This window comes from Glycine soja, chromosome 2 (genome assembly GCF_004193775.1).
Source record: "Glycine soja cultivar W05 chromosome 2, ASM419377v2, whole genome shotgun sequence".
Taxonomy (NCBI): domain Eukaryota; kingdom Viridiplantae; phylum Streptophyta; class Magnoliopsida; order Fabales; family Fabaceae; genus Glycine; species Glycine soja.
Genome location: NC_041003.1, coordinates 44,928,787 through 44,955,187, shown reverse-complemented (window position 1 = coordinate 44,955,187; position 26,401 = coordinate 44,928,787). Strand labels below are relative to the sequence as shown.

General features: G+C 34.6%; 3 protein-coding genes and 1 long non-coding RNA gene across 4 annotated transcripts; 2 read left to right on the top strand and 2 right to left on the bottom strand.

Moving 5' to 3' along the window:
- Positions 1–1,308: 1,308 nt before the first annotated feature.
- Positions 1,309–3,346, top strand: LOC114397575 (probable acyl-activating enzyme 6). Its single transcript, XM_028359678.1, has one exon. It carries the CDS (start codon positions 1,398–1,400, stop codon positions 3,057–3,059), a length of 1,662 nt encoding a protein of 553 aa, XP_028215479.1. The 5' UTR covers positions 1,309–1,397; the 3' UTR covers positions 3,060–3,346.
- A 6,754-nt stretch (positions 3,347–10,100) lies between these two features.
- LOC114371826 lies at positions 10,101–10,604 on the bottom strand. The gene is made up of 3 exons (XR_003658078.1): positions 10,517–10,604; positions 10,251–10,418; positions 10,101–10,174 (listed from the first exon to the last, which is right to left on the bottom strand). It is a non-coding gene; the product is annotated as an uncharacterized LOC114371826 (long non-coding RNA).
- A 6,283-nt stretch (positions 10,605–16,887) lies between these two features.
- Positions 16,888–23,396, top strand: LOC114376735 (nijmegen breakage syndrome 1 protein-like). The gene is made up of 13 exons (XM_028334985.1): positions 16,888–16,900; positions 17,033–17,297; positions 17,480–17,562; positions 17,782–17,912; positions 18,648–18,694; positions 18,819–18,927; positions 19,149–19,235; positions 20,176–20,347; positions 21,445–21,905; positions 22,139–22,200; positions 22,315–22,414; positions 22,535–22,587; positions 23,093–23,396. The coding sequence occupies exons 1-12, from the start codon at positions 16,888–16,890 to the stop codon at positions 22,583–22,585; spliced, it is 1,581 nt and encodes a 526-aa protein (XP_028190786.1). The 3' UTR covers positions 22,586–22,587; positions 23,093–23,396.
- A 1,332-nt stretch (positions 23,397–24,728) lies between these two features.
- Positions 24,729–25,840, bottom strand: LOC114397567 (NDR1/HIN1-like protein 6). Its single transcript, XM_028359666.1, has one exon. It carries the CDS (start codon positions 25,742–25,744, stop codon positions 24,977–24,979), a length of 768 nt encoding a protein of 255 aa, XP_028215467.1. The 5' UTR covers positions 25,745–25,840; the 3' UTR covers positions 24,729–24,976.
- Between the last annotated feature and the right edge of the window lie 561 nt (positions 25,841–26,401).

Sequence of the window (26,401 nt, the reverse complement as noted above, 5' to 3'; positions counted from 1 at the left end):
CCTTATATATGTATATATGGCTATATTACTGTATCAGAATTCGGAACCTTAACATGTTTTTTACAGTTATGAGTTTTCGTGTATGCATGCAAATTAATTGTTATGTAAATGACAAGATTTATGCTCGAAGGTTTTGGTAGCTAGGTGTAATCCTCCCCTTGGGTGCCAATAGGATGCGTAACTTTACAGGGTGGGTGAAAACTTTATTACGCATGGAATGAAAATAGGGGCTTGGTGGGTGGGTATAACTTGGTTATTCCTGGGAGGAATTGTTTCATGGCAAGGGCCTACACTTTTTTTTGTTACTGTTTTTTACTTACTAAAAAACACCGACTTTTTCCTTTAGAAATTTTTATAATTTGAAACGAATAAAAAATTTAATGAAATTTGAAATGAAATTTTTTATTATATTTTTATCGTTTGAAAATAAAAATTATTTTTATTTTATGTGTGAAATTAGTAAACTTTTTGTAATATTTATTATTTATTTATTAAAAATTATATATTTAAGTAATTACTACAAAAGAAGGAAAAAAGATATTCTAGCCCCCTTTAAAAGAGTTTTGGATCAGTTCCTCCATGCAAGAAAATTGTTTTCTATTTAATCTTCTGCAGATAATCAACAATATCACAACAACCTTATTTATGCGATAAAGGAAAATCCTAAAGGATCGACATGAATCATATTTTATTGATAATAAGTAGCCAAAAAACACAAGATACTACACCTTATTCAGAAAAAAAAAAACTCAAATCCTCTCCACTTAGATTTATATTTGTCTTCATATTTTCTGTACGTTCCATCTTTAAACTTCTTATTTATATTAAGAGAAAATAGGTTATGTACAATCAATTATAACATTATATAATAAATTGTTAATTTTTTAAAATTATATTTATAATATTTTATGATTAAATGATCATATGAAATTATTTTAATTTATACTTGCATATCATTAAACTCTTAATATATCAACAGCATTACAAAAAAAAAAAAAGAAACCTGTTATTTATCCATTATTAAACAGCAAAAGCAGAGATTCATATGGCTGAAATAGGAAGTTCAATAAAGATCGACCAAATATATAGGTAGTAACAAACAGCAGAAAGGAGCAGCCCCCTAAATGCCACTGGCTTTTGTAGTGCATGTGGTTGGTTACGTTGATATTACATTACATTATCGACAACAACTACTCATGCTGAACTTCATTAAATCAATTTCACCTTGGACCATACCCTATGGCAACACAATTTATTGCATCACATCTCTCTCTCTCTCTCTCTCTCTCACACACACACACACACTGCATGAATCTTTAGTATTTAAGAACCACAGCACCCACCCGAGACTTTCATTCTCTTCTCGACAACTGCATTTGCATTGGCAATAACGATCCATGGATGACCTAACCCCAAACCCCGCAAACTCACCACCCCTCACTCCACTCACCTTCTTGGAAAGAGCAGCAATCGTCTACGGCGATTCCCACTCCATCCTCTACAACCGCACTTCCTTCACCTGGTCTCAAACCCACCGTAGATGCCTCCAACTCGCTTCCTCCCTCACATCCCTCGGTCTAGGACGCGGCCACGTCATCTCTGTTCTCTCTCCCAACACTCCTTCAATGTACGAACTCCACTTCGCGGTTCCCATGTGCGGTGCCATTCTCAACAACCTCAACCTCCGTCTGAATCCTCACATACTCTCCGTGCTCCTCCGCCACAGCGAATCAAAACTCGTCTTCGTCCATTCCCACTCTCTTCCCCTCATCCTCCGCGCCTTATCCAACTTCCCCAAAACCACGCCACGCCCTTCCCTCGTCCTTATCACAGACGATGCAGATGCAGTCACCGTCTCACTCGCACACGTCATAGACACCTACGAGGGCCTTATAAAAAAGGGTAACCCGAACTTCCACTGGGCCCGCCCCAACTCCGAGTGGGACCCAATAACCCTAAACTACACCTCGGGAACGACGTCGTCTCCCAAAGGCGTAGTACACTCCCACCGCGCAACCTTCATAATGGCCCTAGATTCACTCATAGACTGGTGCGTGCCGAAGCAACCGGTTTACCTATGGACGCTACCGATGTTCCACTCTAACGGCTGGACCTTCCCGTGGGGGATTGCCGCTGCAGGCGGCACCAACGTCTGTCCGCGTAAAATCGACGCGCCAATGATCTACCATTTGATCCAATCACACAACGTTACACACATGTGCGCCGCGCCGGTTGTTCTAAACTTGCTGTTAACGAGAACCGAGCCGGTGAAGAACCCGGTTCACGTCCTCACCGGCGGGTCACCGCCTCCGGCGGCGATCCTCACTCGCGCGGAGAAGTTAGGATTTAGGGTTCGCCACGGGTATGGCATGACGGAGACACTAGGAGTGGTGGTGTCGTGTGCATGGAAGAAGGAGTGGGATAAGTTTCCGGCGACGGAGAGGGCGAGGTTTAAGGCGAGGCAAGGAGTGAGGACGGTGGCGATGACGGAGGTTGACGTGGTGGATCCAGCCACCGGAGTTAGCGTGAAGCGCGACGGTGTAACCTCCGGTGAGATAGTTTTCCGCGGCGCGTGTGTTATGTTAGGTTATTTGAAGGATTCAGATGGAACAAAAAGGTGCATAAGAAATAATTGGTTGTACACTGGTGATGTTGGAGTTATGCATGGGGATGGGTATTTGGAGATTAAGGATAGGTCAAAGGATGTGATAATAAGTGGTGGTGAGAATTTGAGTAGCGTGGAGGTGGAGGCGGTGTTGTACGATCACCCGGCGGTGAACGAGGTGGCGGTGGTGGCGCGGCCGGACGAGTTCTGGGGGGAGACGCCGTGCGCGTTTGTGATGCTGAAGGAGGGGCTGGTGGCGCCACCGTCGGAGAAGGAGGTGGTGGAGTTTTGCAGAGAGAGGTTACCGCACTTTATGGTGCCCAAAACGGTGGTGTTTAAGGAGGCGCTGCCGAAGACGTCGACGGGGAAGATTCAGAAGCACGTGCTGAGGATGGACGCACAGGCTATGGGGTCCTTGGCGGCTCCACAACCAACAATACCTAGTCGCATGTAGAATGGAATTGTTGTCACTTTGTCTAAAAAAGAGTTCAATTGTCCGGTTTTGGTTTGGTTGTTTGAATGAGTTAAGGTGGATGAGTCAAGATTTTGATTACATTTACATGCAGGTGTTACGAAATGTGGAATTAATTTGTCTATGAATTCAGCAGATTTGGTTTTGTTGGTGTACGTGTGTGTGTGTTTTTAATAAATGAATTTCAATTGTTATGAAGATCATGAAGAATAAATTAATAGTGATGTCCATATGTGCCGGGACATTGACAGAAGCTAGTATTTAATTTACATCTTTTGTCTTCATATGGAAATTTAATTTACATTTTATGTTATCAAAATACTGTCCATTTCAAGATTTTGTGAAAGTACAAAAGAAAATTTAAGATTTAATCCGGTCAATTAAGTCTAAGAGTTGTCAGAAGATAGTTTACATTGTTCATGACTAAAACCAAAGAGTCTCTTTATTTTAAAGTCAAGTAGAATTATCTTTTATAAAATTAATTTGTAGCCATGAAATATGATTGAAAATGTGTACCCAAATTGATCTTAGCCTTATTTTTTTTATTTATTAAAAAGTGCATTTTTATTTAGAAGAGCAAGAAAATTTTCTAACGATAAAATATATAAAGCACTAATTGGCCTCTCTAGTTTCAACTCCTTTAGTCATTTTCACTCTCACTTTTAGTTATATGTATTACAATTATCTTTTATAAATCAGTTATAATTTGAAATTTAAGATAATGCATACATTTTATTACATGTAATGATATATTAAATTATATTTTAGGTTATTAGTAATGTAAGAATTGATATAATTTATACTGATATATTTTTGTTGGTACATATATACTAATATAATTTGAGCTCTTGTATGTAAATACATCCTTTCCCATTGGCTAAAAAAATTCAAGGCCCTTTCGTATTAAACTTCACTTTGGAACATTGGGAATTTACCGATGGCAGGGAAATTGATTATTTAGATAAGGTTGGTCTGAAAGTGGTTGACATTATTATTCAGTCTAGCTCTCTTGCATGTTAGGGGCATGTGCCATTAGTTCATTCTTTGCATTAGAAAGTACGTAGGGTGTCCCCATATTAGGTGTTTAGTGCAGTACTCAACTATCCAATTTTAAACCCAACACCATTGCACGAACGAACCTATATATCATTATGCACTCAATACTAGTAAGTGGAAAAATATATCTTGGCACCCAAACGAATGTAGACACTTGAGAGAAGAAGTAGAGAAAAAAAAAAGTAGTTGATAAAATTGATAACATAGAAAGAAATAAATAAAGAAAAATAAGAGTTATTGATGGAGTGTTTGAAAATTTTGGATTTCAAAATATCACCATTTGTTTTTGCTCTCTTTTCTTAGGATAAAATTGTAGTAGTTCTTGACTTGCACTCCTTTCATCTATTTATAAGAAGGAAAAAGATTAGTGGTCACCTCAAGTCCCAATGTAACACCTTGAAATAAAGTAAAAAATATAAATATAATAAAATTTTGTATGTGATAAGAAAAGAAATAGAGAGAAAGAAAAAATATTGAGAGAATGTTTAAAATAATAGTGTTTTTGTATCATTACTCTTATAAAAACTTTTGTTTTTAAAAGATACTTAGTTTATAACTCGTGCATACAGTACAAGTTACTCCATTATGTTATATATATTTTTTTGTTTTAATAGTAAAATTGTGAATTGATTAAGAAGTAAATTTATTTGTTGAACCTTAGAATTTGAAATAATATATAAACTTTGAGAGTGTTGTAATAATAATTGATACAAATATGTTAAATTGGTCCATATATTTTATGATTAAAGAAAATCTGTAAAAATCATTCGAAAAACATACAATATATTAAATTAACTAATCCTATTGATATAATGACCCAACACTGAACGATAGATTAGGTCAGGAATTACATTTTCATGATTATTATAAAGTGATAACAAGACCCTGACAAAAAGTTGATACAACAGCTACTGAAAAGCAGATCCGATAAGTCTTGTTGCACCCCTGTTTGAAAGACAAATAAGCATGAAGACTTTAGAAAACAAACACAATTCAAAATAAAGCAACTTGCTTCAAAAATGCAAATAATCAAAGAATAGTGAGTCAAATAAATCCACAATTAAGCATTTAGAAGTTTTTAACAATGTCCATCGGCAATGCAAACCAATTTAAATAATAAATATAGACAATTTTAATATTGTAAATAACGTATTGTGTTGATTTTCTTCCACCATAGTCAATTAATTTCCTTGCAAGACGACGAGTCATAGAACTCTGAAGAATTCTACCACTAAATTAACTAATTGTCCTAACCTCTCTCACACACACCCCCACCCACGCATGCACACACGCACACACAAAAAAAAAGTTGGCTAATGTTTGTAAACTACACCAGCACATGACACAGCTATCAAGAGAAAGAACAAATTACACCACACCAACCCATTAGTAAATGACTATTATCCAAATCCAAATTAATTTTGAAGACGACAAAAACATGTAGATAAAATACCCACTGAAATGCTACTGATGATTTTCAACACCAGAATACATATATTCAAGACAAACTAAGCTTTTCACTCCCAATCAGATGAGTTTTGTCTAGGGAAAAGGGTGACAGTTAGAGAAAATATTACTCTCTCCATCTCATAATAATTGTCATATAAGAATAAAAAATAAGTCTTAATATAATTATTATTTTAGCTTTTCAATATAATACTAATTGTTTTTTTCCACTTATACACCTTATAATATTAATGATGAACAACAAAGACTAAAATAATTAATAATTATAAGGTTAATTATGTAAATTGTTACTCTCTTTCATCCTCCCATCACCCTTCTCCAACCGTGGGCCAACATTATATTTTCATATTAATTGACAGTATTTTTGAATCATTTTACAACTGCTTATGTATTGAGTTTAGAATCATAATAGAAAGGCCGGAATTAAATAAATCATGGTAAAAGTAGTTGTTGCTTCCTTGCAGACTCCCATGGGAGGTATATGCTGTCATGTTGGCTGACAAAATTGATGGGAACAAAAAATAGGAGGAGCGTTTGCTTTCTGAATTTAAGAAGCATTTTGACATTGAGTTTATTGACCACAATGTAAAGAGAGAAGTAAGATTTTACACACCTTTTTTTCATTCATACCTAGGAGGAAATAGACTCGTCAGCATGAGGATATTATGATGAATATTTGGTCTATTCCAAACTATATAGGCTTGTCATATGATTCGATGGGAGCATTAGTTTTCCTGTAACAAAATCTGTAATCTCCTCAGATTAATAATAAATATGGATAGCTTAGGTCTGTGTAAAAAAAATCTAAGACAACAATAATTATGGTACGAAGGGAATATTCCCTATTCACCCTAGGTCTTAGTATTGGTTTTCATGGAAACACTTCTCAATCCAGGTAAAGACATCTTTCTCCTCTTGAACCTCATCTCTCTCCAATTAGGTCCCTCCAAACTTGATGTTTTGGCTGCTTCATTTGATCCTCAAGTGGCATTTACAGTCAAGAACTCTTCTCTGACAATACCTAAGTTGGCAAAAAATATAGACTATGGATTGCTTAGTCACAGATATTCTCTAGGATGCAAGAAATGCAAGCCTACCAGTCAAGATTTTGATCCCCCATATAGCATCAATCAAGTTTTTTGCTGGTGCTTCTAAACACAATTTCTATTGACTGCTCTGCAGGCAGTATCAATAGCTATTAAGTTTGCTTCAAAGCCAAATATCCAAATCGTTTCAAGCATGCTAAGAAAATATTTTTTTTCTTTCACTATTATTAATTTCTTTCAAATAAAAATGTTTGGATGCTGCTTATGTTTTGCTGCTACTTTGTCGTCCAATAAAGCCAAATTCACCCACCTCCAATATAGAATTAAACATTACATACTACAATTTTATTTAATATTTTTTTTTGCAAAATTAAAAATTCTCAAATAAAATAAATACTCACAGAACAGATATTATGTTCTCCATCACACTGTCATTTATGAAATTTGTATTCTCTCAGAAAAATTCCACAAATTGAAGATTTTTCAATGTTTTTTTCCTCCCAATTCTTATACTTAGATCTAAGTGTGCTTATATCGATTCAATAAAAAAAATGCCCCCTTTTGCAACAAAAAAAAATATAAATAAGAGAACATTAAATTTTAAAAAAAATAAAAGCTTTTGATATACAATAAACTGACACAGATGTCCTAATTGCTAGGGGAGATTAAAGAATTAAGTGAATATAGTAATTGTTAATAAGAAATCAAGTAAACATAGTAGTAGAGCTTGATCAGTTATCCTAAAAGTGTTGAAATTAATTAATTAACTGGCAGTTATATATTTGTTTTATTTGATTAGTTTTAGATATTAACTAAGTTTACCAAGTAGGGGGTTGTTGCAGCACTCTGCACGTTGTTGCAGTACTATGCACATTACACTTATTTTCCCTAGTTTGTAGCTTTGCAGTTTAGATGTATCTTACCTATTTATTGGTTGATTGATTATTGAATAAAATGAGTTAATTTTTTTCTCATCTCAAAGTAACAAAAAAAGTATAATAATGGGTTTATTGAAATTACCTTCTCCTGCCCTTCGACAGGTTTGGGTAGACAATTAGCTTCAATATCATACTTCAGAATCCGAAAGCATTCAAGTCTTTCTTCCAAAAATAATGCATATGTACATACCTAGGCAGAGCAATCCCAAGCTGCAAGCAAATGAAATCATATGGCAAAAAGTATATAATAGAGTTAAACAATAGGAGGATCATGACTACTCAAGATAAAAGCCGCTTTTCTCATACGGTAGAAATAGATATTCCAGAAAACCATCCATTTGCATAATCTTACCATATAAATCAAAGGGAAATCGCAAAAATTAAAGGTGAACAAATTACCTCCGGAGCAAACTTCTTACGATGGTCACACGTAAAAAGAAAAAACAAAAAATCATATGAAAACCGGAATGCACTGATATTGATGACTATCAATTTCCATGAAATCGATTTTGACCATTTGATTTAAGATGCAATCCAGCAATAATCGTTGAAACAAATACATAAAATGAATATAAAATAAAAATTAAATCAGGGTAAAATACAATTGAACAAATTTTTTTTTAAAAAAAGAGTAAAGATCTACAACAAACAATTCATGGTTGGATCAAAAGTGAGTGAAACTTACTTGGGATCGGCTATCTTAGATTGTGCTAGCTTTGTGCAATTCATGTATACCTCAACTCACGGTTCTTATCTTCTACTTCATAACTTATCTGCTAATATGTATATAAATTATAAAACTGTAAATAAAAAACAAACATTAAATTTAAAAAATAAAAGAAAAGAATAAATAAAAACATAAAGAAAGAAGAATAAAACGTAAAAAAAAAAGAAGAAAAATTAGAAATAAAATGGTAACATAAAAGAACGAAAAAATATAAAAAAGGAAAAAAAATAACTAAAAAAAAGCAAAACTGAAAAGAAAAATAGTAAAAAAAATTCTAACATTTCAAGATCTTCCCCTGAATCAAATTACTGGGACCCAGCAGAGAAAATGTATGAAACTTATAGTTGTGTGCTTTACCTATGATAATTGGGACTGGAATGAGGTATCAACAGCCACTACTAGAAAAATTGGATTTTAAGTCGGTTCTTATACCCATGTCACGACGATTTTCAACCGTCGTTAATGTCAACATCGGAAAATGTATAAGCTATTTTACGACGGTTATGGGAACCGTCGTTGTAAGTTTTGAATACTACGACGATTAAAAATAACCGTCGTAGTATGTGCTAAATATTACAACGTTTCTTCTATAACCATCTTAAAGTCTACAGATAATTTTGGGATATTAAGACGGTTGCGATGACCGTCTTAGTAGGTGCGCATTGTCTACGACGATTATTAGAAAATCGTCTTAACTGTAACAATCATAATTTACATTTTAAGACGGTTTTTTAGACCATCTTTGTATGTTATGACAATTTACGATGGTTTTTATGACCGTCTTAGATGGCATGTCAAGACTGCATACTAAGACATTTTATGGGAAACGTCTTTGTATGTTATGCCAATTTACGACGGTTATGAGAATCTTCTTTGTAGGTCTACATTATGTTATCATTTTACGACATTTTCGAGAATCGTCTTTGTATGTCTAATTTTTTTTTATTTTCTTCGTTTTATTGATGCATTTTTTTTACATTGATCTCTGGTACCTATAAATTAAATCAGACCATGCAAATTAAATAATAGCATCAAATGAAATCTGAACAATAGCATCAAATGACATGCATCCTACATATATAAGTCCATGCAAATTGAATACCCTTTTTTGAATTAATGATCCTCTAATGTATCCAACATACAAAATTGTAGCCATAATTGTTCTAATTCTTTGATGAAACCACAGGAAAAATGTACTTGTACATAATACAAATCAAATTTAGCAACTGCTTTTCCTAAAAGATAAAAAGTAAGTTGTCCATTTCTATCGAACTGTTGTGATGACCTCCACGTCTAACGATGAGCCATCAGAAAACCACTACAAAATTAACATTAGATAAAATTATTAGTAACTTAACAAATATTAACCAAAGTTACAATTGTAACTCCATGCATTATGTTTACCTTGTGCCAGCCATCCTTCAAACCGGCAGTCACGATGCACCACATCCAGTGCATGACATAATATCCACACTCAAACCCTACACTTTGCACATTACTCTACATATAACATTTTTAATAGTTACTTAACATTCAACACTTAAAGATGTACAAACGGTTCATTACAAACAAGTATTGATTACCTTGGGTTCAACCCACCGAGGTGCACCTTGATTAGACATGCCTTCAAAAGAACTGGTTGTTGTCTTCATTGCACTAGTTAAAAAAAAATAGCATATATATGACAACCATTTTTGTTGTATATGTAACAACAATTACAACCTAAAGGATGCCATGATTTGTATATTTGAATAGAACCTGTTAATTGCGCCTTTGATGTTAATATCATGCTTCTTCCTCAGAGAACAAAACCAAACGACCGTGTTTTCCCTTGGGTGGAGAACAAATAGTTGCCAATGTGCCCTGAATTGGACAATTATAATAACAGAATTGTACAACAACAAAAAAATACTTAAATTCGAAGAACAATTGAACTTACTGATGCAAGTAAGCTCCTAAATACAACTGCCTTTGTGATTCCTTGACCCATGTTTCAATGTATTGTTGGCATTGTTGACGTCTTTCCTTAGCATTTTGTATAGATTGAGGCTCTAGCAAACCATATAGTGACTGATCAGCTTTGCTTCTACCGCACTCATTCATAAATCTATTTGGAAGACAAGTCATGATTATTTTAAATGTTTTAGATTTAAAAATAATGGTTATCAGGTAATCAAACATAAAGGTTGCAGGAAAATGACTTACATGGTCCACAATTGTAGTATCGCTATGTTTAAACACTTGTCACCTGATATTATTTCCGCTAGATCTGCATGTGTGATGTAAAATTTTGCCCCAATATCATGAAGTCCAAATTGGTTCGCCTCCCACGACACTTCCACTGGATTCTGGTACACATAAAACAATATCTTCATCAACTCTCCTAATGGATCGGATTCACCCGCAAGCTTTGCATCACTACTATGTTCAACTGGCTTCCGCACATTAAGGTCAGAATCCTAAGTGGTACAAGAAAATAAATATTAAATTTAATCAAAAACTTAACAAATATTACAAGTGTGTATTCAAATGACAATTTGGTAGGGGGATTATTATATTACTTACATAAGATAAAGGTTTCACTAGATGTCTGGGCCATCCAATGAATGAGTTCACGGCGTCCTTGACATACTGAATCTTTGAAGTGGGTAACGGGACAATGGCTTCACCATCGTATACAGTGTCAACACACACCCTTACTACATCATCTCCATAAGCAACAATGTGTATCATGCCACCTACTCCAAAGACCTTTCCCCCTGCCACCAGCTGTGTACTATCACCACAAACAATGTAAAAGCCCATACTACATGTATCAAATGTAGACCGCTCATTACCAACAGCATTATTAGCAGCTTCAGCACAACTCTCTTTCGTGCTAACACGTGCAACAAATACGTCAGGGTTAGACGATCTTGGGGGAGCTGACTGTTGCGTATGAATTTGGGATAATTCACTCTTGATCGCATCCAACTCCATTTTCATCTTGTCCATACGGTCTTTGTTCTCGTCTTCTACCTCTTTCTTCACCTCTTGCTTTATAGTTTGTATGATTTCAACCAATCTTTCGGCGGTGATCGCAGGCGAAGAACTGTGGGACCCACAAGAAGCATGTCCAAAGTAGCTGGTTATGGTCACACCATGTCCACCGACACGAACACGTCCAAGATGCTCTGGACGACCAATGACAGTGTTTAGGATGTCTTGACGACCATGTGGGACAAAAGCTCCCTGTTTAGCTTGTTCTTGTAATTCATCCTATGACATTGACAACAAATTAACTCGTTGTTATGGTTACAAATTACAATTTATAATTGTGGCATATATTGAACTTACAATTTTGTCTGCGATTTCTTGAGCTGCTGCAGATGTCATTTGTCCAAATTTGTTTGTCCTAGCCTTTTTCCACTTCTCATGTCTCGCAATAGGGGATGGAGGGTCGACGACCATATCTGCATTTTGACTATTGTCACCTTCATTCAGTCTTGACTTTGTTTTCTCGGCCATTAATTTTTTTTCAAGCACATCGTATCCTCCACGAGAGAGTACGTGGGGAGATTCATTGAATTTTTGAATTTCCTGTGCTTTTTTGCGTATTCCCTGTCAGCATTTTCACATACAACTCAAACATGTTTGACATTAACAACTAAATTACGTAATTAAAATGTTATGTAAAAAGATTGAAATTTAAACCTTCCAAGTAGGGGTCTGTCGAGTCTTTGCAAATTCTTCCCATGTATTTCGATCAATACCATACTTAGCAGATGGATCCTTGTTTTGTTCATCGTCATTCTCAGCATATACATATCTGGTCGTCAGGGAGGACTTAAATTGCCTCCATCTGGTCCCAACGGTGGACATAACCTTCTTCTTCGCAGTTAAACCTTCAGGTATGTCAAATTTGGCCTAAAATAATAAATAGACAAAGTTAAATTTGTTACTGCATAGACCACATTTCCACCGCAATTAAATAATATATATACCAGTCACTAGAAGGTTGCAAGCTGCTTATAAAAAGTTGACAAAATAGTCTAGTGTACCTTACTGATGTACATTACTAAAAACTACATATATGGAAACATTTTTCCCTAATACAATGCACAATCATAGTATGAGATGGCCTTAATACAATGCACAGTCATATGCGAGATTAAGATATTTTTTCTTTTAAAATTTGAGAACCAGAATTGGATTCACCCTAAATTTTAAAGACGATAAACATAATTAAGCCTTTCAATAAAATAATAATCACATGAATTTTGTTTTGGATATATAGAAAGTAAGTAAAAACTTAGGTGAGGATTGCAAGTGATGCTTTTGGAAAAACTAACTATTAATTCATGTCCCTGTTCTAAAATAACTAGTGATAGATAAAATAAATAAATTATCCTATTGTCTCAATTACATGGAGCATACCATGTGCGCTGTGGTGTGTTTGCAGAATGCAGAGTAAAGAAATAATTACGGTGCAGTGGGCATGGGTACTGACTGGCCCAATAATAGCCCACATAGACTCAAAAGTAAGAGAATGGCAGACCCACTCAACCATACTCAATGTCTGTGTAAATCCTCAAGGTTGTTTGAACCCCTTCATTTTTGTACTAATTTATATGCTACTTTGATGAAAGCAACAACCAAATAAACATCTAATATTTGCAACATCATGTGTATATTAGGTGGTACACGGAAGCAAGACTAGAGGGTTTGGGTTTAGCAACGAAAGTCTCCTATTTTCTTACTTTATAGCAGCAGCTAGCCAACATATTTGAGCCTAAGAAGTCTCTAGAGCGATTTGCATGGGCTAAAACTGCTGCATTGCTTCAAACACTCAGGTCCCACATAAAGGATGAAGAAACTAACAGTGTTTTTCTAGAACAACAGCATTAACGGACGAGACCACTCAAACAAGTAACTAATTAAACATGCCATTCATAGCTTTGTCCTATCACACATGTTTTGTACTTGCATGCCTAATTAATTACAAGTTCCTTATGGTTGCTAAAAAATTCATGCTAGCTTTGTTAGAAGATAATAGTCTGAAATAGAATTTTTATAATATAAAAGTTTTAGATTTAATATTATTCAAGATAATATATATGTGAAAATGGGTGGGGGGGGGGGGATTGTTGGCTTTGGTACTGAGCAAGTAATTTTGGTACGAGATGATTCTGCTCGTAAGGAAGTTTTAGACTATGTGGAGAAGCAGGCTCTTGTTTTAACCATTTTAGAGTGCAAAGGCCTTGACTTTCAGGTTGTGAAAGAATCTTATCTAATTCATTTCTACTTTGTATATTATGTATATTTTTTAATGGTCTTATGTGTCTTTTTCCAGGATGTATTGTTGTACAACTTTTTTGGCTCTTCACCTTTGAAAAATCGATGGGGAGTGATATATGAGTATATGAAGGAACAAGAAATGTTGGAACCTACAGAACTTAAGTCGTATCCAGATTTTGAGGATCTTTTATTATTATTTTCCAATCAGAAATAGAATTGTCCTTCCCTATCCTATGCTGACCTTTAATTCAAACTTTTATCAAGTGAATCAATAAAGTAAAACACCAACTTTGATTAGAGAACAACATTAAAAGTACTTTAAAAAACCGCATCTTAAGTTTTGTCTTCAGACTACTATCATAGTATTAGTTCATGAGTAATGAAAAAAGAATAGTTGGGTGTATCCAATTCTTGCTAATGTTTGCTTTGAAAAGCAAGATTCTCTTCACATTATTATTTTGGGTGGTAGTTCCACCATACACACATTTTAGCATAACAAAAGTAATTAATTCATCATCTACCTTCTGAATGGAGCTTGGAGATAGCAGCAAGAAGAGCAGGTTTTCCTCTTATGAGAGAGTAGCAGCCATAAGCTTGGTGGTTCTAGCTGTGGCTTCTCCTCTCTATATAGACCATAGACCAGAGAGTGAGTTGGAAGATGAATAGGTGGGGTGGGGTTTGAGAGGTGGGGTGGGGTTTGAGAATCAAATGTCAGATGGTAAATAGGGAGTTTATTAGCCTTTTGTCTTTGTCTAAGCTAAGTCACTTCCTTTCTTTGTGAGGCATCCACTAACCAAACCATTCAGCTTCATTGATTTAGGTAAGCTTCAATTTTATTCTGATCTATGAATTTTAGACACTACAGCCCCTAATCTTGTCAGTCATAGTAAGTCTCATTTCACCAGACTACATAGTATTAATCCCATCAGGACGAATCTAAGAATAAAACAACTAAACTAAACCTCAAACTTTAGGTCCATTGACAAAAGAAATTAGTTTTTCTTAGTTATTATAAGGCAAAAAGGCATCATATGTTGGGAAGAATGGAATCCACCATCTAGCAACTTTTAATTTTATTAGCTAACTATTCAGACATATATAGGGATAACAGATGGTCACTACAAGTAGAGACTACATTACAAAAGGAAACAAGGCAGTCACATCTTCTCAAACAAGAAAAAGGACAATCACATCATCGAATAACACAAGCTTAACCTACCTAAGTAAGTAATTAACTCGCTAACCTGTTTTCTTTGAAGTCAGACCAATGTCTTTGTTGCCGACGTTGAATCGAAAGCCCTGCCGGCAATCCTTGATTCAGAAGCGAAATTTGTAATAGAATCAATATATAATAAAAAAAATAGCAGAATATAAAAAGCATTCTTTGATACTGCATCCTTTGATAAAATGTATTTAATCTTTTGGCCTCATAATGCTCAGAACAAGTCATGAATCGATTGATAAACACCAATGAATGTACACGAACACGAAGATACTTGAAATCATGAGCAGGTTGACAAAGAAGCAGTAAGGTACATAAACTATATCAGAAAAAAAGTAGATATTTTCTTTAAAAAAATAGTAGAGACTGTGAATATGGGGAATTTTTGCAAACAATAATATAGAAAGATTTATTTTGGAAATATAAAATCAGGCTGAAAAAGCAATGACTTTACCCCACTTGCAGGTAAGGTTGGAGGTCGCAGCTGCTTGTCGTTGTCCACGGTTGGACTCCCCCAACTTACGAATGATGAAATCAACCTGACCGATGGAACCCTCCCGACGCTGGGAAGGTTGAAGTCGTCAGAGGGAACGAAGAGGCTGTGGAACAGAATCAAGCAGGGGTGAGGTTTGAAGAAAGGGCAAGAGGTGCTGAGCTTTCAACGCGAAAATGATGACCGTGGGTTAGAAGAAAAACCTAGAGGCGCTGATGTTACACTACACACTTTGTCGTGGCCGCGACTAGGTTTGAAAAAAAAACCTAGAGGCACTGAGGTTTTAGGGCGAAAAGGCAAGAGGTGCTTCAACCAACAGGACGTGCTGACACTAGGGTTAGAAGCTACAACCAAGGTTTAAGCGCGAAAGGGGAAAGAGGTGAGGTTCAGCGCGAGAGATTTGTTTTAATCCAAACCAATTAAGACGGTTTTTTTAAAAACCCGTCGTAAAATTAATTGTACATAACATTCTAAGGCGATTTTATATAACCGTCTTAGATTTAATGTTGTAAAAACCACTTATTGTTCGAATAATTACAAAAAAACCACCGCATAACTTTCTAAGACGTTTCCCCAGCAACCGTCGTAGTGCTCGTGTCGTAAAATACCATTTTTCTAGTAGTGAGCATAAGTTGTAAATTAATTTCTCTTTCATTATTTGTATTGCCTTGCATTCTTATGCAATAAAATTTGCATTTTATTGTTGCAAAAGATATACAAAGGCTATGCTCCAAATTAATGTCATCCTATTCCAAGGTGTTTTCTATAAAAAAAAAAAAAAAAGAAGATAAATTAGATAATGCAAGGGAAAAGGGTGAATGAGAAAGAAGGAAAAAAAAAGTCCTTACAATCACAATAAAACAGCAGATAAAGGTGTAAACTTATTATTCACAACTTTTGCAGTGTAATAGCAAAAACTTTGTGGGGCATGCTTTTGGGAAGGTTATTTGTTGGTACTGGAATGGGACTTGGTCCACCTGTTGCAGCTCTTTATGTGGCTGAGGTATATTAGATAATACCACAATTTGTTTTCTGTTTTCTCTACCATTTCCGTCCACTTGTAGCCCATGCCAGATTTTCATCTACAACTACCAAGCAGAAGAGAGTTGTTTCCATCAAAAACTCAAGATTAATTGTTATGTGGAGGCCTAGGAATCATTTCTACCTCCAGAACTTTGAAGTTTGTACCATAAATTACAGCCATGCCTGTCATTGTCCTGATTCAGGAACAATAACAGAATCATTATAAAGTATTGGTGCAGTTGAAGCCAATTAACTGAAATGAAAGCAGATACAATACGACAACAAAAAAAAACCTTATCCCACTGGATGAAGTCAGTTACATGGATCAAATGATGACATTCGACAGTTTTGGCTCAATTTAAGACCAAAGTTTCAGAGGTGTTATTACCATGAGATCCCTCTTGACAACTTCCTCCATCGTCCTTCTTGGTCTCCTCTCCTCCTTTTCACAGGACTATAAAACCATGCAACTGAAATAAAAGCAAATAAAATAACATAATTTTAAAGCTAAAACTGTTTTATCCCTATAGAGAAAAGTGAAATGCTGGTGGGCTTTTAGGAATGGATGTTTATGGTAATTTGCTGCTTTTTTTCTATGTTTTTTTTTTCACATTTTAAAAGTTTTTTCCTGTAATAATTACTCTTTATTGGTTTTTTGGGATATCGTGATGATGCTTTGTATAAACTTGCTACTAACTTCTTACAGGTTGTGATGTAATAATCACTAAAGATAAAGGGGTTTCTAGGGTTCACGCAGAAATAGTTGTTAATACAATGAACCCGGTAAATCCTTTACCAAATGAACGTTCTCATTTGTCACACAGTATACATATTAGAGATTGCTCCAAGTATGGGACATTTATTAGCAAGAATGATGGGGCCAAGAAAAAAGTTCATGAGCTACCAAACAAAGATACAGCATTAGAGGATGGTGACCTTGTTTCTTTTGGCACTGGTACTGCTACCTACAAGTATGTTAACTATCTCTTCAGTGTGCTTCTATTCCTTATTTTGTGTCATTGACTTTTAATTTTTAGAAAATACTGTTGCAGTACTTTTCTAGATTTGGGTTTGTGTAGGGACATGCAATCTCATTACATTTGTCTGTTTCCTACTTATGTCTGCTTAAATGCTTGCAAATTTAATCTGACAGGTTTTGCCATGTACCCCTCGTTTTTTTCATCTGTTCCTCAAATAAAGTGGATCGATCCCTTGAAGAGAAAATTTCATCAATTGGTCAGTGGGGAAAAAACTTGTGAGGGTTCTTCAGTTCTTATAATTCATGAATACATGTGTTGTAACATGAGTTATTCAAAAATCTTATGCCATGTTGTAACATGAGTTATAAATTTACTGTGCTTTTCTCTTTAAACAGGAAAAATAATTTTGCTTGAAGCATTAGACTCTTGTCTTCATGTGAATCTGAATATTGACCAACTTTTACTTTCAATATAGGTGCTGGTATTACTCATACCTTAGGTGAAGGGTGCACACATGTGCTGGTGGATCAACTCATGCCATTGAAGAAGGATCTTGTTGATGCTGTTGTGACCAAAAAATCTTGTGTTCTCAAAAATTGGCTTGAGGTATAGAAGCATTTAGTTTTACGTATTGGTTCTTAAATTTAAATTGTACTATTAATTTGTTACAGTCAAGTGATCACTCGTATTCATAATTTAATGACATGAAAGTTAGTTGCTTACATATTTGTCATTTGTATTTTATGCTTGATTGTTTTGTTATTTTTTAACATCTTAAATAAAATCTTTTAAGATTGACATAGCATTTTTCTACAATAGAATAGGTTGTGTAAAAGGGGAGTTGATGTAAATGGATATAATGCTGCAAGATTCTTTTACAGTTTACCCACAGCAATAATATATTTGGACCTCTGCTACCTTCCCAAATTGTAGGAACAATTTGCTAAGAATCAATTCAGAATTAAGTTACAACCACAATCATAATTTTTCATTTAGCTTGTGGGCTATGTTCTTTACATAAGAGTCTCATGATCTTATCTACTTTAAAGATTAGAGTAATGCACTATGAGTCTACAACATTTTACATGTTTGCTAGTTATTTTGTGTTTGCTAGCAGCATAGACCCTGAATTGTACATCATCATTTGTGTTCTGAATCCTTACCAATGATAATAGTGATAAAACTCATTTATCATAACAACTAATCAAGCATAAACCGTTATCTAATTTATAGTCTAGAAGTGTGAAGTTTGATTGAAGGGCTTAGTCTGCAACCAGTAGAGAACCTTTTCTCTCATGTTTAAAGTCTAACTTGTGTCTGTTTGTTCCCTTCCCTGCATAGTTTTTTGCAAAAAAGAACATTAGCACTGAAATTCCTAGCTGTCATTCGTGAGTATTGCTTTGACTTTGGAGTTTGGTTCTGCTAGCTTTATATTCCATGACCTTGACACCAGTTAAATAAAGCTTTCTTTGTCTTCTTTTTCTTCTCTACCCCCTCTTCCTTGTCAAGCAGATATATTCCAACAGTGTCAGTGGAAGGAGAATCTATTAAAATTGCTGACCCCAGAATGCGTGAAGATTGCTTGAAAGGATACACTTTTTTGTTGGAATCTGAGCATTTGGTATTTGTTACCCAAAGTATTTTATACTCACTCTAAAACCCAACTTGAGTATTATAGTACACATTTTCTGTACTTTATTCTTGGATTTTTTTTTAATGTTCACATGTAAGTATGCAGAAACAGATTGCAGGGGTTATAGAAACTATAAAATGGAATCATCTTGATACTCTTGGAGCATAGTTCATCTTGACAATATTCTTAATTCTTTTTCTTGCTTGCAGTATAAGTTTGGGGATCAGCTAAAACCTTTATTGGAAGTGGCTGGTGCAAAAGTTGTTTCCTCTGAAGATTTTTGTTCAGATAGCCAAGTTTGTATTTCATTTCTTTCTTTTCCAGTTATGAATTCTTTCTGTACTTAGTGAATGATATAGTTTTGATTAAGGAACTAAGGGAGGATATTAACATTAAAATTGAGCTTTAGAGACATGTTGAACTCAAAGGGTTTTTAGCTCGAGTACAAACAAGACAGAGTATATGCATAATGCATTGCAATTTTAGTGAGGAACAAGAGGAAATTGGCTTAGAGGTAAAAATTGAAGATGTCATATTACACTATTCCAAGTTTAAGTATATTGGTTCAATATCATAAAATAATGGGGATATTTAGATGTCATACATAGGATATAAGCTAGGTGGTTAAAATAGAGAAATGCATCAAGGGTTATTTGTGACTGCAAATTACCTATCAGTTCAAAGGGAAGTTTTATGGCATTACTATATGACAAGCTATATTCTATGGTCGTGAATGTTGGGCTTTAGAGGGACAATGAAAGAAAAAAAGTGGGAGTAATAGAAATGAGAATGTTAAGATGAATGTATGACCACAAAAGAAAAGACGGGATACAGAATTGTTGTATATGAAGAAATATTTGTGTGGCACCTATGGAAGTAAAGATGATAGAAAATTGGTTAAGGTGGTTTAGACATGCAAAAAAGGCCATTGTTGGCACTAGTGGGGACTTGAGGAGAGCAGTTTGTATGATTTTAACCCTGTGGATAGAGGTAGAAGGAAACCAAAAAGCACATTGTAGAAAACTATTAAAATAGATTTCATGATGATCTATATATCCCTGAGAATTTGATTTTGAACCAAGTCCAATGACGACGTATGATCCCATTCCCATCTAGTCGACTTCATCTTGACCACACTGATTTCAATATTTTAGACATTAGAGATATTCTCAGGCAGATTATCTTTACTTAAAAGTTATGTACTTCGGTACGGTAATTCTCATTTATTTCTTGTAGGGTACAGATTATGGAGAGGATAATCGTGTGGTGTGTGTCATCCCAGGAGGACCAGCATGCAAGTCTAATCTCTTCAATAAACTAAGTTCATTGCTTAGAGTGACTGAGATGGATGTAATATGTGCTGCTTTCAGTGGACAGTTAGATCTGTCTATTTTGAAATCACCATGCTGTAAGTATTCTTAATATCAATTCTCAAGTAATGTATTTGCACTGTCCAAAACTTTTGTTCTATTCCCTATAAATGAAGTACCTAAATCAGTATTTCAAAATTAGACTGTTTTTCTTCACTTTCTTATTCCTTTGTTTGCTGCTGCTGAATGTAAAATGGTGTTTGAGACTCGAATTCCACAACATGAATTATTTCTGGTTTATTGGTACTAATAATAGGTTCTGTTTTCTGTTTGCTGTTTTATGCAAACAGAAGATTCAATTTTTCAAAGAAGTTAACTTCCATTTATATATAATGATCATTTAATATGAATGTGTTTAGCTCTGAGCTCACTTCTTCATGATTTCATTGTAAGTGTGATTTGGGTCTCAGAAAGAGGGGGATGGGGAGAAAATAACATTATGGCATTGCCAACTTTTCAAGAAATTGCCTATTACACTGACCTAGGCATATAGTTGCTCTGGTTTAGAAGTTTTAATTTGCATCTTCTCTGATGTAGCTTCTCTGCTAGGTTTTTCTTAATCAAGATATCCTTTCATTAAACCTAGTAACAAAAATGCATACATTTGTAGGAATGAGATGAACACTTTGAAACTTAAGATCAGTCTAGATATCTGAATTTCTTGATCACTTCAGCACTGAATACACATGTGTGCACACACTTGCATATAATTACATTTTATTAAAGAAAGAAGAAGCATTGGCACAAATCAGAAAATAAATATCTAATTACAGGTAATAAATCAACTAACAAATGCAGAGATTCTATAATACAATCCCTCATTGTAGGGGTTAAATCAACGTATTATGTCAAATAAATCAGCATGTTATCTTGACAGTGGCACATATTCCTTTTGTTGTGGAGTGGACAGAATATTGATAGAAAGGGATAATTTAAAGATTGGCATGGTTAATGCAATACTTTTTTCAAATAATGAAACAGTTAGTTATTAATCCAATGTTGAAAGGGGAAACATGTAGTTTTTTAAAATGTTTCCTCAAACATATTTTTCATTTGAAAAGCTTAAATTTAAACTCCATGCTTAGTGACAAAATCTGCACACCAGTGAGTTAACAAGCTCTGCGTGCTGTTGCAGTACTAGTTTCATCATCATGCTCTACAGATGAGACGATTGTAGCAGATTCAGATACTGAAGTTGAAACAGCCACACCAGCCCCCTCAAATGATGCATTCAGCAATGGCAATAATGTAAAATATGGAAAAACAGAAGAATTATATGATGATTCTGACCCTTTGGATAAGAGAAAACATGAAAGAATAGAGGCATCCTCAGATGATGTTTCAACCAGATTGCATGACATTAAACATGCAAAAACTGAAACATCCTTGGATGGTGCTTCTGCCAGATCACATTCTACCAGCTTCAGGAATGCTAATGATGGTATCAAAATAAAGAAAGGCATGGTTGATGATTATGAAAGTGGAAATTCAGATATGGTTTACAGCCAATATTTAGTTGTTCGAGATACAAACATTTGTACTATCATAAGTACTGCACCAAACAGCAGTGTTCCAAATTTTAAACACTTCAGAAAGGTATGTGGTTTTGGTGCCATATGTCTTGCTTACAAGGAGCTTATCAATTATCATAGAAAAATGAAACCTGACATGTTTTGGTTTTCTGATTGAATTTTGTCTGGCATCTATATTCCAACAAACCTTATTGCTTCGTGCAATGTTTTTTATTGAATTTTAACATATATGATTAGTGTCACAGTTCAAGAAACATGTGCCTAATCGGTCCAGTTTTCTTTTAAATGGAATGGCAGGCACAAACTCAATCCGGTAATAGCTTTGACAATCTTGTTCCATTTGGAAAATATCCATACAAGTAAGAGTAATATTAAATCTGATGTTATTTCAAACAAAAATCTAGCTAGTCTGCACTTCATTTCTGTTCTCCTAGTGATAGGTTATGTTATATTTCATTTGTTTTCTTCCCCAGGGACTCTGACTGTGGGAACGAGGATGTGACTGAGCTTGTGAAGAAGGAGAAAAGGCAAAAGAAAATGGAAGCTATGGCAGATGACATGTTTCATAATGAGGTGAGTCTAATACTCTTCCCATACCCTCCCCAAAAGAGAGAGAGAGAGAGAAAGATAAGGGCTATATTTAATCTTGACTCGTTGAGTATCTATCTTAACGTTTTACATATTGCGCTGCAGGCAAGAAAACGAGGCACTGTTGGTTCTCTTCGTGGCATTCTTACTTCATGAAGGTAATGTCATAACTTTAAATTAGTGAAAATCTTTTTGTGCTTTCAAGTTATCAAAATAATGTTTTAATCAGTAATATGACAATGGTCTGATGTGATAAATGCCTGAAAGTATAACCACTTGTCATTACGCAGAGGAATGAAAAGAGATCTATGCTTTTTTTCATTACCGAGTTAGAACATAAAAGAAAGATTGGTGGCACTATTTAGCAAGGCCATTTATCCATTTTGGTTAAGCATACTGTTCGTCATGTATAAATACGGCATACAAATTAAAACTTGTGGTTATACTTTCCGGCATTTATCATGTGGTTATACTTTCCGGTATTTATCAGTAATGTGATAAATGTCCGGCATGTGTTCAACAAATATGATTTACACATTTTTTCAGGTTACCGTACAAATTAAATCCGAAAAGTATAACCACAAGATGCAACAAGACTGGTTAAATGTTAAATAATAATAATAATAATATTTTGTGCTATACTGTGCATGTTTTCCTATGAAGTGGGCATGGTTCTATGCTATAGCAGAGTGCTTTCTCCAAAGATATGGCTTTGAAGATACTGCACATTTTTTATGTGTTCCAATTGAAGGTTAAATCGTTCACTTGTCTCTGTTTTGATCGAGAACGAACACTCTTCCAGTTATCTTTGAAGGATCTATCTAGTTTCCCTTGTTAGCATATGAAGTAAACAAAGTCTTTCTTTTGGACAGTGAAATACCATATAATGTGATGTATTGATATAAATCACATTTTTACCAATTTAATTTGTATGGCAACCTTTGCTTATAAAAATAAAATTGTATGCTAACCCTGAAAAAAATGTGTAAATCAAATTTATTCTCCTCTTGCAATGTCAGACAGCATGTTTCTGCACCTTTCCTATTCTTTTGGTGCGTGTGTACAACAATACAAGAGAAGAGAAATGAGAACTGCACCCTAGTTAAACGTAAAAAAGTGAGACTAGTAATTCTATCGAAAAATGATTAAAACACATTTCAAGCTACCTTTTTACGTCGTTCAATAGTTTTTTTTAAGATAATTATATTTAGTGTAAAAGTTTTTTACATTATTATTCAATCCTAAGCTATCATTTAAATTAAAAATTATTCATTTTTATAATTATTAGTTATGTATAAGATAACTTTTAATTGGTTGATAATGTAAAAAATTTAATAAAATATCAAAATTTAACTTATTAATTAACAATGTATAAGTTGTGTCCTAGTACAAAAGAAGTTTAACTTAATTGATTGAACAATATGTTTAAGTGTTGTAAACTTTCAATACTATGTTCAATTTTTATGGATAATTTTTTGTCATAGTTTACCAGTTGATGATCCATTAATCAAGCTAATAAATTGAAAATGAACTAGTTTTTGTAATAGGGTAGTTTTTTTTTTCCTGAAGAAATTGATCTATTGTGAGCATCCTAATTCTTACATTGGTATCGAATCTTTAAGATAGTGTTTCTACTTGCTGACCTAAGATTTTAAGCCGGGTAATGAAGATAGGTAATACATCTTAATCACTATATCAACGATAACCTTGATAAAAATTATTAATCGAATATTAACGCAATCTGATACTAATAAGATGAAATAATTGAATAGATATAGAAGTGTCTTTTTCATTAATAAATTTAATTCCCTTTTGACTAAGATTAGCAGCCTTAAGCTATTCATATTTATAATGCTATTGAGTTCGTAAGGCTTTTGAAGTTTGGTCCGAATCAGTGTACGAAACGAGGTGATATCTAGTACAGTATCTTGTTGATATCTCGAGTATACTTTAAGCCACCTAACATCAAAATCAGTTGTTAGAATTACTTATCTCTGATTAGATAAATCAATTTAAACGTGTAAAACAAAATAAAAGATTGAAAACGAGTACGCGGCTTCTCTTATTTCTTGGACATTGAGTTAGAACAGTCAAAACAAAGAGTGCAAAATCGTGTTAATATTTAACCTTTGTTCAAAAAATCTCTTCATGCCAAGGAGGCGAAAACCATTTAAAGTCGTAAAATCAACACTACAAATTTACATTTTATATTTTACATGAACATACGAAAAAATATCCAAAAAATTGTTAGCTATTGTCTCATGTGAGTTCAGATCTAGTCTCTAAAAGTTTAACAATATTCAGCATTAAACATGTAGGATATCAATATATGCTATATGTAATAATATGTAGGAAAACTGGCTGAAAAACCAGAATCAAAAGTACAAGAACAGTATCTCAAAGTGGTGATGGAAATCAAGAGAAAAATCCATCTAAAAAGAAATCTCTATGAGAAACCATAAAAGAAACGAAACAAATTAAATAGTAACAAAGCAATTAGCATATCCTCCTATAATGAATATGCTATATAATGATAAGAAAAAAAAATCACAGCCTAAACCTGAATTTACAACTACTACTCTGAATTCTGATAGAACTATTAGCACTAAGGCTATCCACCACAATCTTGCACCTAACCCTGAACTTGATTTTGAACAGCTTCAACTTCCCAAGCTTGATCCTCACAGGCTGCTTCACCTTCAAATTGAGAGGCACATTCCCACTTTCTTGCAGCTGATTCTGAAGGGTACTTTGCAAGCCGGTAGCATCCTGCGTTTTCCCAGTAAGAGGGATGCTAAGCACCGTGGTGTTGCGGTGACCTTGGTAGAATTTTGGCAAAGACCCTTCACACAATTTTGTGTCCATGTACCAAGCACTTATGTGGCTGCCACCCCTATAGTCTATTCCAATTTTTTTGTTGGGGTTTCTGGCGGTTATTGTCAAGTTGAATGTCACTGATAAGCTGTTGTTGTCTGCAAGATCAAAGTGTGTGACTCTAAGTTCGTCCACCGAGTACTTTGGAAGCTTTGGCCTGAAGACAAGGTAGAGTATTCCAACAGTGATGCCAATTGCCACTATCAGAATCAGCAATATGCTTATTAGCCAACAGAAGAACCTGCAGCAGCAGCTTCTTCTTTTCTTCGGTGGTGGCTTGGTTTGCTTCAGAGGAATGTTTTGTTGTTGTTGTTGTACTACTACTCGTTGTGGATCACCTGCATCAGATTTGGACATGCTCCTTGGCACCAATGGTGCTGAAGGGTGGTTTTGTGCCTCAACATCATGGTGCACAGGGTGAATTTTCTGAGGGTCTGCCATAATATCAATTTGGTTCACAAAGAAGTTATGTTTGAAGTTTGTTTTGGTTGATTTTTTTTTCCCTTTTGTGTGGTGTTAAATGTTAATATATATATATATATATATATAGAGAGAGAGAGAGAGAGAGAGAGAGAAGGTTGACATGAACATGTTTTGGATGAGCAAGTCATGAAGAAATAATGGTTGAAGCCTTGGCTTGAAGCATCCTATTGTTGACTTGAATGGCCAAAAGTATAACTATCTTTAGGGTGAGTATTGATATTCTGTTCTCATTCATATGCCACATGTAGGGTGAATATTCAATGTTTGTGTCTTTATAGAAATGAGATATAATGCCGCCGAAGGTTCTTAGTTTAATTTCTTGCTTTTCCATTAGGGGTATGCGTGCATGACGTAATCATATGTTTATTTATGCTTTCTAGACCTTTTTTTGTAGTCAAAACTCGGCTACATACAAATCTAGGGAAAAAGATCACAGTGTATACGGAAAATGGGAGATACGTAGAATGAAAAAGAGGGATAAGAAGAAAAAACAAAAAAAAAAAAGAGAAAAAGCAAAAAAAAAAGTTATTACTGATGTGAAATTAAAAAAAAATTAAAAAAATTTGAGTATCTGCGTGTCAAGTGGTGAGAAATTGAGGTGGATTCATGTAGACT

Coding starts and splice junctions, on each gene's coding strand:
- LOC114397575 (XM_028359678.1), top strand. CDS start 1,398: ATGGATGACCTAACCCCAAACCCCGCAAACTCACCACCCCTCACTCCA.
- LOC114397567 (XM_028359666.1), bottom strand. CDS start 25,744: ATGGCAGACCCTCAGAAAATTCACCCTGTGCACCATGATGTTGAGGCA.
- LOC114376735 (XM_028334985.1), top strand. Junction 17,563..17,781: donor AGAGAAAATTTCATCAATTG/GTCAGTGGGGAA, acceptor CTTTCAATATAG/GTGCTGGTATTACTCATACC. Junction 22,201..22,314: donor TTTGGAAAATATCCATACAA/GTAAGAGTAATA, acceptor TTTCTTCCCCAG/GGACTCTGACTGTGGGAACG.